General features: G+C 44.8%; 1 protein-coding gene across 1 annotated transcript in view; it reads right to left on the reverse strand.

Annotated features, from left to right (window-relative positions):
• Positions 1–830: 830 nt before the first annotated feature.
• Positions 831–14,513, reverse strand: part of LOC122935613 (serotransferrin-A-like) — a 68,710-nt gene continuing 55,027 nt past the window's right edge. Inside the window, exons 13-17 of the mRNA XM_044291395.1 lie at positions 6,672–6,822; positions 4,296–4,360; positions 2,584–2,762; positions 1,610–1,793; positions 831–1,016 (exon numbers count right to left, since the gene is read on the reverse strand). Of these exons, the coding sequence (XP_044147330.1) occupies positions 976–1,016; positions 1,610–1,793; positions 2,584–2,762; positions 4,296–4,360; positions 6,672–6,822 (620 nt within the window). The 3' untranslated portion in view covers positions 831–975. The remainder of the gene's footprint in view (positions 1,017–1,609; positions 1,794–2,583; positions 2,763–4,295; positions 4,361–6,671; positions 6,823–14,513) is intronic.

A 14,513-nucleotide genomic window follows, 5' to 3' on the forward strand; every position in this document is an offset into this window, starting at 1 on the left:
TGCGCAGGTTTTCGCACGGTATATTCAATTAAGATGGCCGTGACAGCCTCTCTGTGAGCAAATGGATGAGGTCAGTATGTAATTTCTTTTTTGCCGCCATTTCAGGAAAAATAGATTTGTTACCACAAAGCACAAGGAAATGTGGCTTTGCTGTGAAATTTTCCCTGAAATCCGCATCAAAGTTAATTTGTTTGGCTAAAATTCACTCAACACTACCTACTATCCATAGACAGCCTTATATGTTCAATGCTATGCGTCTTCTGCAGGCACTATTGTGACCGCATGCAGTCCACACTGCACTGCTGTTGCTCCCAATTAACAGGGATAATTTTTTTAGGTTTGTTCACAACAAGCAATTTTTTATTCTGACAATCAATCCTTGTCCGTGTTGTATGGGCATGGCCCAAACCACATTTTTTTCATCCCATAACACCATGTTTGTTAAAAAATAATCTGCTCCAATAAGGGACAATTTTTAGAATCTTAGGAATATTAAAAAACATAACACATGTGCCACGCGGTGTGTTTTTAAACATACTGTATGTTAACACAGTCAAGTGTGTGTTTACCCATAGCTATGTATGTCAATGTTACTCAGACATCATTTACTATTGCTGTCATTGCATTCCACAAGTTATCCTAAAAATTCCTAGGAGGCTACCGTGGGTTATATACCGATTTCCAGGGCAATTGGAGCAACTTTGATTTGGGACTGAACCGAATTTTTTCATAAATTCTGTAAACCTGAACCAAACCGAATCTCGAGTGATTCGCTCATCTCTATTACAATGTATGATAATAATGGTGATCTGAGCAAAAAAAACATTATGTAAAATAAAATCTCACTCTATTTATTGTAAGATGACAGGCATGTGACAAATGTGTGAAGGAAGGACATTCATTTTTTTAACGTGAGTAACAAGGCAATAAATGAGTAGGAATATAGGTGACAATATTCGACCAGGACTAAATCTTTTAGATCTTGCAGGTATGAAAGGTGCAAGCTGCTTGCAGTTCTGTGGATAAAAGAGAAAAAAAACTATGGTAAATTTGCTTCTAAAAATTGCTTAGAGGACAGTGATGTCTATCTGACCCAGGGTGCATATGTGGCCCTTATGTGCCTGATGCAAACTCATATAGCTTCCTTTCCCAGTACATTGATCAAACATGAACCTACGGTACTGAGCTACCCTGTTTCCTCCTCTGTCATGTGGGCACAGTGGTATCGCTGCTATTCCCAAAAGTTATGTCACATTTCTGTGTATACATCTAGGCATGGGATTTTTATTTTGTATGTCTATGGTCTGTGTTTCTGGCACTTTTTTCTTATGTTGAGTCCAAACCTATATTCAACTATTTAAAATATATGCAGAAAACACCCCAAATACATTTGTGTAATTAACATATAGGTGCATGTGTGCCTTTACTCTGCTTTGGCTGAATGAGATGGCAACCCTTTGATGGAGTCAATGGCTGCCTTTGAGGTCCTCAATATTTATTGGGTTGACCACCACAGCTTGAATGAACTGACATTGGCTCTTATAGAAATATAGAAATCTAAGAATCCGAGAAACTAAAGAAAAGCTAGAAAATAGATAAAGTACTGTACCTGATTGTGTACATTTGCTAAGTGAAGACATAACTTCGGAGTACTCCTTTCCAAGGAACTCATTCATTGTCGCCACTTTAATTTCACGTAAGCATTCTGTAGAATCCTTGAAGAGCTGATCTCTCCTTCCTGAAGACTTAAACATGCTGAACTGGGACTGGTTGTTGTTCTTTCCAAATGTAATCTAAAATATAAAAAGAAGTTAAACATTTGAACTTAAGTAGGAGTTTTCTTCTAGTGGATCGATCAAGCTAGCGCAAGTGCCTCATTACCCAACACAAAGTAGCGGAACTATATAATAAGGAACATAGCCTTGTAAAAAAATAAATAAAAATCTAAGCTTGATATATTAGTGAGCATACATAGCCTGGTGAAGAAACAAACAAAAAGCTTGATATAATAGTGAACATAGCCTTGTAAAGAAAAAACAAAAAGCTTGATATGGTCATGTAAAGGTTACAGGGGTAGGGAAGGCTTGAGCAAATACAATATGTTCACAATTAAATGTTGTATAATTTTCTTATTTACATTATTATTATTATCTTTTTCCAGATCTCTACTTGCTGTTATTCTAATGGAGCCTTCATTGTTCACTTCAAGAAAAAGAAAACCTGAACTGGTCATGGCTCATTGCAGGTACAGTACAAATATCACAGCTGTGTCTTGTGGTTTCCACCTGTGTCTATCATGTCGCCAGGACAGATTTTATCCCTTGAAAGTAAAGAATGAAGGTTCCCATTCAATGACAACAAGCAAAGATCTTGAAAACAAAAACAAAAGAATTGATGCAAAAACTTTTAAGACCACAGGGCCGTTTTAAAGTGCTTTGTGTTATATACATGTACAAGCCATCGCAAGGAGGTCACATTACAGGATGGGGAGCAGGGACACAATCTGGACAGAGGATACAGGTGACTTCTTTTTTATTTGATGATAAATTCAGTAGAAAAAAAAAATAGAAGCCTTTTTCTGACCTGCTGTTCTTTAAGAATTCTTACAACCACGTCTTTTCTGCTTGGTGTAGTAGCAACAGCATGAGCGGGAACTTGAGCAAGGTTGCACTTGTTATAGTCCGACAAGGGTCTGCTAGTGCCATCTCTACATAGTAGACGGAAATCCTCTTTCTTCATATTCTTCAGCCATTCAGGATTATCTAGAAAGAAGGTAGAATCAAAATTAATCTTAGCAAAAGCCCTTTCACAAAGGTCAAGGACTGGGGTCAGTTAAGCGTTCATTCTCTATAACTGCCCCGTGTACAAGTGCTGCTGATCACCCAGTGGACAAGCAAACACTTCTTCACTGGGTGATTGCATCTTTTATGTAGCACCTAAAATCACCATTTGTGCTGATTCAGTCTATGCTGCTGCCAACATACACTGAATATATAAGGGGACAGCTGGTCCTGATATAGACCCCCTTATTTGTGCTACATGGCAAGCTATGGTCTCCTTAATAATACAGATTGGTATTATGTGCTTATAGATGATAAATATAAAGAGACCCCATTAAAGGGTTGTGGCAAATTTATAAGGACGGGTGATGACTAGCAGATCTCCAGCATTCGGATCCCCACGATCCCAAGAATCCATGCGCAATGCTTCATTCATTCTCAACAGGAGCTCCAGAGAAAGCTGAGTACAGCGCTCGGCCAAAGAGAATAAATGGCACTGCAGGGCGCATGCTCAACCTGTCTCTCCTTTAGAAGGAGTGAGCCATCCTCCATCCTTCCTCAGGATTGTGGGGATCTGAATACTGGGACCAGAGATCAGCTAGTTATCCCCTATCCTGTGGATAGGGGATTACTTATAAACTTTTCCCAATCCCCCACATGGATGATGGTTGATAGTCAGGGGTCTCGATCCGCAGTGATCTATTGAGTCCTATGCTATGCCTTGAGGAGACATCGGTTTAAGGCCTCATCCACACGACCGTTTTTCGGGTCCGCATCCGAGCCGCAGTTTTTGCGGCTCAGGTGCGGATCCATTCACTTCAATGAGGCCGCAAAAGATGCGGACAGCACTCCGTGTGCTGTCCGCATCCGTTGCTCCGTTCCGTGGCCCCGCAAAAAAAAAAAATATAGCATGTTCTATTCTTGTCCGTTTTGTGGACAAGAATAGGCATGGCTACAATGGGCTTCCGTTTTTTGCGGATCCGCAGTTTGCGGACCGCAAAAAACGGCATGGTCGTGTGCATGTAGCCTAAGTAAGAGATGATTATCCATTAGAAAGGTGAAAGTTAACCCACTGAAGAGAATAGAAGGAGCTCTGCGATAACAAGCTTCATCTACTACACAATGGATTGAACTGTGTAGCTTTAGTGCTTACTCTTGACACCGGAGCTACTCGGGAACAGCTGATTGACGGGAGTGGGGTAGGAGCCCTACAGATCAGATATTAATAGCATGTCCAGAGGATAGGCAATCAATATAAAAATCCTGGACAGTCCTTTTAATGATGCATCACAGGTGCCACAACCCCTTAAAAGTAAATGTACACCTTATAGGACAGTCCCTTTAATGAAGCATCATTGGTGCATGGTCCTATTGTCGTATGTATGGTCTATGTTCACAGGTGCCACAGTAAAAATGCGACCACTCCATCCAATCACTTATCCACTGCCTACAGGGACTACTGAGCGTGCCGTCCATCTGTGTACATATATGAGGAGTATATAGGGGAATACTTACCATTAAAGACCTCAAAGGCAGTCGCGTCCTTCACAAAAGCAACATCTCCTTTCTCAACAAGGCACCTTTATCGGAGTAGAAAAATAGAAAGATTACACTGGGACTTAACCATTTGTGTGACATTAGAAAGTTGACAAATGCTTTATGAATTCTGCCCATGATTATCCTGTCACATGTAAAAGTGCAAGTAACATGAAAACTTCTTTAGTCTTAGTTAAAAGATTATTTCAAAACCTTAAAGAGGACCTGTCTCCAGAGGTGTCTGCTGTAGTAACTACTTGCATTCCCCAAGTACTAACAATTCTGTAACATCTATTCTTATGTCTCTATGTTGTACCGTTCCTTCATAACTGCCTGAAGTTATGAATGAATTGTCAGCAGTCTGCAGTAAAGGTACAGATGGCTCCTCTTTAAAAATAGGCAGGCATGATGTGTATCTTTCTGTTAAAGGAAATGTCTCATGATGAGAAAGATTTTGTCACCTCCCTTCTATGAGATACAATGAAAAGCCACTTTGTATGCTTTATATGGATAGCCACTTATTTGAAGTCTCTTAAACTTAGTTCTAAGTTGATTTATGAGCGTGTAAAATTTTGATTTGATTATAGATTAGCTTCAAAGATCGTTTAAGGAGAGGAGAGAGGATCTGGAGACCAAGTGAATTTATCACAGAGCAGCATTCTGCAACTGATATGTAGTGTGAAACAAAAAAAGCTGCAGAATCCAAAGAAAGCTTTTTTTTAAATAATACAGAATTACATTTTTTTTTATCCCCACATACATTAAAATTAATATATAAATGACCCCAAATGTGTCAATTGCCATTAAAATGGCCCTAACAAGCAGCATGGCCAGCTACATCTGGGATCCCTCAATGGATTATGGTTTGTTTACTCCCTATGAGACCATCTAAGGAGAACCTCTACCCTTCTCTACCCCTGGATTCCTCAGTCATTATTGATCATGACTCCAAGAAATTAACTGCTGGTGATTAGTAATGAGCAATATTCGTATTTGCGATATTTTGAATATTCGCCATTAATTTGCAAATTCGAGAATTTGTGATCTCATCATTGATTACTTGATTGCGAAAATCGGCAATGTAATATATTCGCGATAAATATTCACGATTAGAATATTCGCAGTCAACACTAAGGGGTAGGCAACTTTCCTATTGGTTGCTAGGGATGTTGCTAAGTGCCGATATTCGCGATCAACACTATTCGCAAATACAAATATATAGCACTATATTCAAAATATTCGCGAATTCTCGAAGTGGCGATATTCGCAATTGAAATTCGTGATTCAAATATTCTCGCTCAACACTAGTGGTGATCAGAAGTCTCTTGGATATTAACTGTTAAATAGTTAAACTGCAGCTGTCTGTTTCAGCCATCGTTCCAGTATTGCCAGCGTGAACACCACAGCAGTGATAACCTGATCACACTGGAAAGTATGTTTGATACGTATGATGACAAATGTGTCATAGGGCAGCGAGCAGTTAAATTATATGATAAGACTGTAAGAGATGTATATCCAGAATAATCTACAACATTGTTTTACATTCTCCAGAGACAGAGGCACAACTTTACGTTTCTTGGCCCAACACCGCCGACTAGAGATGAGCAAAGTTCTGAAAAATTAAATTCAGCTGCTTTGCTGAATTTCACAAAGAAATTTGATTTGTGGTGAATTACTTTGTCGCGGAATGCATTTCTTTGCATGTAGCAGTTGAAATGATGGGAACAGCGATCGCGCTGCCCCCATCATTGAACCCCTCAGATGCTGCGTTCATTGCTGACAGCGGCATCGGAGATTAAAATTATGGCCTTTCAAGAGTTAATCTGGTTTAAAAAAAATACAAACCTTATCCATTTGATTGCTGAAAGGCCATCGCGGCCATCTTGATTGAAGACATTGTGGCAAAATCTTGCGCAGTAATGTGATGATGTCACCGTGCCCGGCCAGCGCAGTGACGTGATGACGTGACACGAGACCCCACGCAAGATTTTGCACGGTTTCTGCAATTGAGATGGCTGCGACAGCCTCTTTGCAAGAAAATGGATGAGGTGAGTATGCATTTTATTTTTAACGCCATTTCAGAAAAAAAGTGATTCGTTGCCACAAAGTGCGAGGAAATTTGGCTTCGCAGTGAATCAAATTTTTCCTGAAATTTGGATCGAAGTCAATTTGTTTGGCTTTGATTCGCTCAACACTACCCCCTACTACTATGTGCCATTTATAAAAGTGATGTCATCTCGTGTGGCAGCGGCCCTTTAGGGCCCCCCACACACCAGAGCCTGGGAGCAACTGCTACCTTTCCATCTCTTTAGCTATTCTTCTGTTCACAAGTTATAAGCAAAAACATTATGATACCTGAATGCTCCATGGTAGCCATAGTACAGTTCTTTGTTATTTGCCAAACATTTTGAGTCATCCAGTGGTTTCTGTGGGTCACCAGCACACAATTTGCAGAGGTTTGAGTTAACATCAGCACCAGGTGCACAGCTCTCTTTAAAGAAAGTTGCTGAAAATTGTAAAAGAACATGAACTAAGTTCAAACATGTTGTATAATATCTACTGCTAATGTTCACACCACAGGGTTAATAGAAATGTTGTAATGTGAGACCAGTTGTCTCACAGATCTTATCTACCATCCTGCCAGCTGAATAAATGTAAAAGTCCACTATAAATTGTGACATCTGCACCTGTAGGGGTTGTTAATTTTAACTGACAGAATACATAGTATTTTGCCATGCAGTCCTCCGTGACTGAGCGAAGGTTACATTCTCCTTTGTAGACTAGCCCAGATTTCCCCAGAGAGTGTGGGGGTGGGGGGTCACTTTTAACACTTGCTTTTCTGTTTGCTGTTATATTGCCTTACTACATACATGATACTCCTTCATACTTGGTCTACATACATAGTCTCCCATGTAAGAAGGTCTGAATAAGAGCAGCAAGACAGTCTGGTAGATGTACGGTATTTGATCTGAGTGTGTATTTAACCCAGCAACAACCCCCAACATAGTGCCAGGGAGGCTAGCCCTGATCTGACACACCCCAATAAGTTTGCACAGTTGGCAGATGAGGGGGATGTCAGTGAAGGGAGAGCACTGCTGCAGCCAGACACTTCCTCTGCCAGTCAGGGGAATGTCGGCTCCAGTAAGTACGGGGATCAGGAGTGCAGGGCAGGCCAGACAGGTGCTGGTAGTGGGAGACTTAATTATTAGGGGTACAGATAGGGTAATCTGTCACAAAAACCAGGATCGTCGAACGGTGTGTTGTCTTCCTGGCGCTCGAGTTCGACACATTGCGGATCGGGTTGACAGATTATAAGGAGGGGCTGGAGAAGATCCAGCGGTCATGGTCCATATCGGAACCAATGACAAAGTTAGAGGAAGGTGGAGCGTCCTTAAAAATGATTTTAGGGATTTAGGTCAAAAGCTTAGGCCAAGGACCTCAAAGAACTGGTGTAGGAAGGAGGGGTTTGGGTTCCTGGAGAACTGGGCCAACTTCTCTGTTGGCTACAGGCTCTATGGTAGGGATTGGCTGCACTTCAATGGGTAAGGGGCAGCTGTGTTGGGCGAAACGATGGCTAGAAGGTTGGAGGAGTGTTAAAACTAGGGACTGGGGGGAGGGTAATTACGTTATAGGATGGGAAGATAGTGCAGATAGAGACTGGGGGCAAGGTAATGGGACTGGGAGAGAAATGGAAGGAGGGACTAGAACAGCTCAGAAGGAAAAGAGTAGGGTACAAAAATATACATAAACCTTTTAAATGTATGTATACTAATGCCAGAAGCCTGACTAATAAAACTGGGGAACTGAAATGAGTGATGTGTGAGGAGGACTATGACATAGTGGGAATAACTGAGACATGGCTGGATGATAGCTATGACTGGGCGGTTAATGTACAGGGTTACAGTCCGTTTAGAAAGGATCGTCAAAACCGGAGAGGGTTATTAACAGTACACACTCAGATTGGGTCACTGTCACTAGTAGGGTACCTCAGGGGTCAGGATTGGGCCCTATTCTCTTCAATATATTTATTAATGATCTTGTAGAAGGCTTGCATAGTAAAGTATCAATTTTCGCAGATGACGCTAAACTGTGTAAAGTAATTAACACTGAAGAGGACAGTATACTACTACAGAGGGATCTGGATAGATTGGAGGCTTGGGCAGATAAGTGGCAGATGAGGTTTAACACTGATAAATGTAAAGTTATGCATATGAGAAGGAATAATGCAAGTCTCCCATACATACTAAATGGTAAAACACTGGGTAACACTGGCAATGGAGAAGGACCTAGGTATTTTAGTGAACAGAAAACTAAGCTGTAGAAACCAGTGTCAGGCAGCTGCTGCCAAGGCCAATAAGATAATGGGTTGCATCAAAAAGGGGCATAGATGCCCGTAATGAGAACATAGTCCTACCACTTTACAAATCACTAATCAGACCACACATGGAGTACTGTGTACAGTTCTGGGCTCCTGTGAACAAGGCAGACATAGCAGAGCTGGAGAGGGTACAGAGGAGGGCAATTAAAGCAATAACTGAAATGAGGCAACTACAGTACCCTGAAAGATTATCAACATTAGGGTTATTCCGTTTAGAAAAAAGACGACTGAGGGAAGATCTAATTGATATGTATAAATATATCAGGGGTCAGTACAGAGATCTCTCCCATCATCTATTTATCCCCAGGACTGTGGCTGTGACAAGGGGACATCCTCTATGTCTGGAGGAAAGAAGGTATGTACAAAAAAATAGAAGAGGATTCTTTACGGTCAGAGCAGTGAGACTATGGAACTCTCTGCCTGAGGAGGTGGTGATGGTGAGTTCACTAAAAGAGTTTAAGAGGGGCCTGGATGTATTTCTGGAGTGTAATAATATTACAGGTTATAGCTACTAGAGAGGGGTCGTTGATCCAGGGAGTTATCTGATTGCCTCATTAGAGTCTGGAATTTTTTTCCCCCTTAAGTGGGGAAAATTGGCTTCTACCTCACAGTTTCTTTTTTGGCCTTATATACAATGTTACTATGTTACTATCTCAGAGAGTATGACACCTCCCAACTGTTTTTCCAAGCTCAATGGACCCACCGCCAGGCAAACACAAACCCATTGGGTTGGGGAGCCCATGATAAACTGGCTAAAACTTTTTCAAGTATGAAAGGCACACTCTCACAAGATGCTGCACGGAATGAGTTTGGAGACAATGATAGTAACACAATGGTATATATATATTTTTTAAAATATAAAATATTTGGTTTAAAAAGGTAACAAAGCAGTAGGGGTGGGGAGTCTTCTCTTCATGTTGGATATCTGTTATGGGATTTGTTATGATTAGAGTTGAGCGAACACCTGGATGTTCGGGTTCGAGAAGTTCGGCCGAACATCCCGGAAATGTTCGGGTTCGGGATCCGAACCCGATCCGAACTTCGTCCCGAACCCGAACCCCATTGAAGTCAATGGGGACCCGAACTTTTCGGCACTAAAAAGGCTGTAAAACAGCCCAGGAAAGAGCTAGAGGGCTGCAAAAGGCAGCAACATGTAGGTAAATCCCCTGCAAACAAATGTGGATAGGGAAATGAATTAAAATAAAAATTAAATAAATAAAAATTAACCAAAATCAATTGGAGAGAGGTTCCATAGCAGAGAATCTGGCTTCCCGTCACCTACCACTGGAACAGTCCATTCTCAGATATTTAGGCCCCGGCACCCAGGCAGAGGAGAGAGGTCCCGTAACAGAGAATCTGTCTTCATGTCAGCAGAGAATTAGTCTGCATGTCATAGCAGAGAATGAGGCTTCACGTCAGCCACCACTGCAACAGTCCATTGGCATATATTTAGGCCCAGCACACAGGCAGAGGAGAGAGGTCCCGTAACAGACAATCTGGCTTCATGTCAGTAGAGAATCAGTCTGCATGTCATAGCAGAGAATCAGGCTTCACGTCACCCACCACTGCAACAGTCCATTTTCATAAGTTTAGGCCAAGCACCCAGGCAGAGGAGAGAGGTCCCGTAACAGACAATCTGGCTTCATGTCAGCAGAGAATTAGTCTGCATGTCATAGCAGAGAATGAGGCTTCACGTCAGCCACCACTGCAACAGTCCATTGGCATATATTTAGGCCCAGCACACACACAGGCAGAGGAGAGAGGTCCCGTAACAGAGAATCTGTCTTCATGTCAGCAGAGAATTAGTCTGCATGTCATAGCAGAGAATGAGGCTTCACGTCAGCCACCACTGCAACAGTCCATTGGCATATATTTAGGCCCAGCACACACACAGGCAGAGGAGAGAGGTCCCGTAACAGAGAATCTGTCTTCATGTCAGCAGAGAATCAGTCTTCATATCATAGCAGAGAATCAGGCTTCACGTCACCCACCACTGTAAGAGTCAATTTTCATAAATTTAGGCCCAGAACCCAGGCAGAGGAGAAAGGTCCCGTAACAGACAATCTGGCTTCATGTCAGCAGAGAATCAGTCTTCATATCATAGCAGAGAATCAGGCTTCACGTCACCCACCACTGTAAGAGTCAATTTTCATAAATTTAGGCCCAGAACCCAGGCAGAGGAGAAAGGTCCCGTAACAGACAATCTGGCTTCATGTCAGCAGAGAATCAGTCTTCATATCATAGCAGAGAATCAGGCTTCACGTCACCCACCACTGTAAGAGTCAATTTTCATAAATTTAGGCCCAGAACCCAGGCAGAGGAGAAAGGTCCCGTAACAGACAATCTGGCTTCATGTCAGCAGAGAATCAGTCTTCATATCATAGCAGAGAATCAGGCTTCACGTCACCCACCACTGTAAGAGTCAATTTTCATAAATTTAGGCCCAGAACCCAGGCAGAGGAGAAAGGTCCCGTAACAGACAATCTGGCTTCATGTCAGCAGAGAATTAGTCTGCATGTCATAGCAGAGAATGAGGCTTCACGTCACCCACCACTGCAACAGTCCATTGGCATATATTCAGGCCCAGCACCCAGGCAGAGGAGAGAGGTCCCGTAACAGAGGATCTGGCTTCATGTCAGCAGAGAATCAGTCTGCATGTCATAGCAGAGAATCAGGCTTCACGTCAGCCACCACTGCAACAGTCCATTGTCATAAATTTAGGCCCAGCACCCAGGCAGAGGAGAGAGGTCCCGTAACAGAGGATCTGGCTTCATGTCAGCAGAGAATCAGTCTGCATGTCATAGCAGAGAATCAGGCTTCACGTCAGCCACCACTGCAACAGTCCATTGTCATAAATTTAGGCCCAGCACCCAGGCAGAGGAGAGAGGTCCCGTAACAGACAATCTGGCTTCATGTCAGCAGAGAATTAGTCTGCATGTCATAGCAGAGAATCAGGCTTCATGTCAGCCACCACTGCAACAGTCCATTGGCATATATTTAGGCCTAGCACACAGGCAGAGGAGAGGTTCATTCAACTTTGGGTAGCATCGCAATATAATGGTAAAATGAAAATAAAAATAGGATTGAATGAGGAAGTGCCCTGGAGTCCAATAATATATGGTTATGGGGAGGTAGTTAATGTCTAATCTGGACAAGGGACGGACAGGTCCTGTGGGATCCATGCCTGGTTCATTTTTATGAACGTCAGCTTGTCCACATTGGCTGTAGACAGGCGGCTGCGTTTGTCTGTAATGACGCCCCCTGCCGTGCTGAATACACGTTCAGACAAAACGCTGGCTGCCGGGCAGGCCAGCACCTCCAAGGCATAAAAGGCTAGCTCTGGCCACGTGGACAATTTAGAGACCCAGAAGTTGAATGGGGCCGAACCATCAGTCAGTACGTGGAGGGGTGTGCACACGTACTGTTCCACCATGTTAGTGAAATGTTGCCTCCTGCTAACACGTTGCGTATCAGGTGGTGGTGCAGTTAGCTGTGGCGTGTTGACAAAAGTTTTCCACATCTCTGCCATGCTAACCCTGCCCTCAGAGGAGCTGGCCGTGACACAGCTGCCTTGGCGACCTCTTGCTCCTCCTCTGCCTTGGCCTTGGGCTTCCACTTGTTCCCCTGTGACATTTGGGAATGCTCTCAGTAGCGCGTCTACCAACGTGCGCTTGTACTCGCGCATCTTCCTATCACGCTCCAGTGCAGGAAGTAAGGTGGGCACATTGTCTTTGTAGCGTGGATCCAGCAGGGTGGCAACCCAGTAGTCCGCACAGGTTAAAATGTGGGCAACTCTGCTGTCGTTGCGCAGGCACTGCAGCATGTAGTCGCTCATGTGTGCCAGGCTGCCCAGGGGTAAGGACAAGCTGTCCTCTGTGGGAGGTGTATCGTCATCGTCCTGCCTTTCCCCCCAGCCACGCACCAGTGATGGACCCGAGCTGCGTTGGGTGCCACCCCGCTGTGACCATGCTTCATCCTCATCCTCCTCCACCTCCTCCTCATCCTCGTCCTCCTCGTCCTCCAGTAGTGGGCCCTGGCTGGCCACATTTGTACCTGGCCTCTGCTGTTGCAAAAAACCTCCCTCTGAGTCACTTCGAAGAGACTGGCCTGAAAGTGCTAAAAATGACCCCTCTTCCTCATCCTCCTCCTCCTCCTCCTGGGCCACCTCCTGTTCCATCATCGCCCTAAGTGTTTTCTCAAGGAGACATAGAAGTGGTATTGTAACGCTGATAACGGTGTCATCGCCACTGGCCATGTTGGTGGAGTACTCGAAACAGCGCAACAGGGCACACAGGTCTCGCATGGAGGCCCAGTCATTGGTGGTGAAGTGGTGCTGTTCTGTAGTGCGACTGACCCGTGCGTGCTGCAGCTGAAACTCCACTATGGCCTGCTGCTGCTCGCACAGTCTGTCCAGCATGTGCAAGGTGGAGTTCCACCTGGTGGGCACGTCGCATATGAGGCGGTGAGCGGGAAGGCCGAAGTTACGCTGTAGCGCAGACAGGCGAGCAGCGGCAGGATGTGAACGCCGGAAGCGCGAACAGACGGCCCGCACTTTATGCAGCAGCTCTGACATGTCGGGGTAGTTGTGAATGAACTTCTGCACCACCAAATTCAGCACATGCGCCAAGCAAGGGATGTGCGTCAAATTGGCTAGTCCCAGAGCTGCAACGAGATTTCGCCCATTATCACACACCACCAGGCCGGGCTTGAGGCTCACCGGCAGCAACCACTCGTCGGTCTGTTGTTCTATACCCCGCCACAACTCCTGTGCGGTGTGGGGCCTGTCCCCCAAACATATGAGTTTCAGAATGGCCTGCTGACGTTTACCCCGGGCTGTGCTGAAGTTGGTGGTGAAGGTGTGTGGCTGACTGGATGAGCAGGTGGAAGAAGAGGAGGAGGAAGCCGAGAAGGAGGAGGTGGCAACAGGAGGCAAAGAATGTTGCCCTGCGATCCTTGGCGGCGGAAGGACGTGCGCCAAACAGCTCTCCGCCTGGGGCCCAGCTGCCACTACATTTACCCAGTGTGCAGTTAGGGAGATATAGCGTCCCTGGCCGTGCTTACTGGTCCACGTATCTGTGGTTAGGTGGACCTTGCCACAGATGGCGTTGCGCAGTGCACACTTGATTTTATCGGATACTTGGTTGTGCAGGGAAGGCACGGCTCTCTTGGAGAAGTAGTGCCGGCTGGGAACAACATACTGTGGGACAGCAAGCGACATGAGCTGTTTGAAGCTGTCTGTGTCCACCAGCCTAAATGACAGCATTTCATAGGCCAGTAGTTTAGAAATGCTGGCATTCAGGGCCAGGGATCGAGGGTGGCTAGGTGGGAATTTACGCTTTCTATCAAATGTTTGTGAGATGGAGAGCTGAACGCTGGCGTGTGACATGGTTGAGACGCTTGGTGACGGAGGTGGTGGTGGTGGTGTTGGTGGTACATCCCCTGTTTGCTGGGCGGCAGGTGCCAACGTTCCTCCAGAGGCGGAGGAAGAGGCCGAGGCGGCAGCAGCAGAATAGGCCGAGGCGGCAGCAGCAGAAGAGGTAGCAGGGGGAGCCTGAGTGACTTCCTTGGTTTTAAGGTGTTTACTCCACTGCAGTTCATGCTTTGCATGCAGGTGCCTGGTCATGCAGGTTGTGCTCAGGTTCAGAACGTTAATGCCTCGCTTCAGGCTCTGATGGCACAGCGTGCAAACCACTCGGGTCTTGTCGTCAGCACATTGTTTGAAGAAGTGCCATGCCAGGGAACTCCTTGAAGCTGCCTTTGGGGTGCTCGGTCCCAGATGGCGGCGGTCAGTAGCAGGCGGAGTCTCTTGGCGGCGGGTG

Source organism: Bufo gargarizans, chromosome 4 (genome assembly GCF_014858855.1).
Source record: "Bufo gargarizans isolate SCDJY-AF-19 chromosome 4, ASM1485885v1, whole genome shotgun sequence".
NCBI classification, from domain to species: Eukaryota; Metazoa; Chordata; class Amphibia; order Anura; family Bufonidae; genus Bufo; species Bufo gargarizans.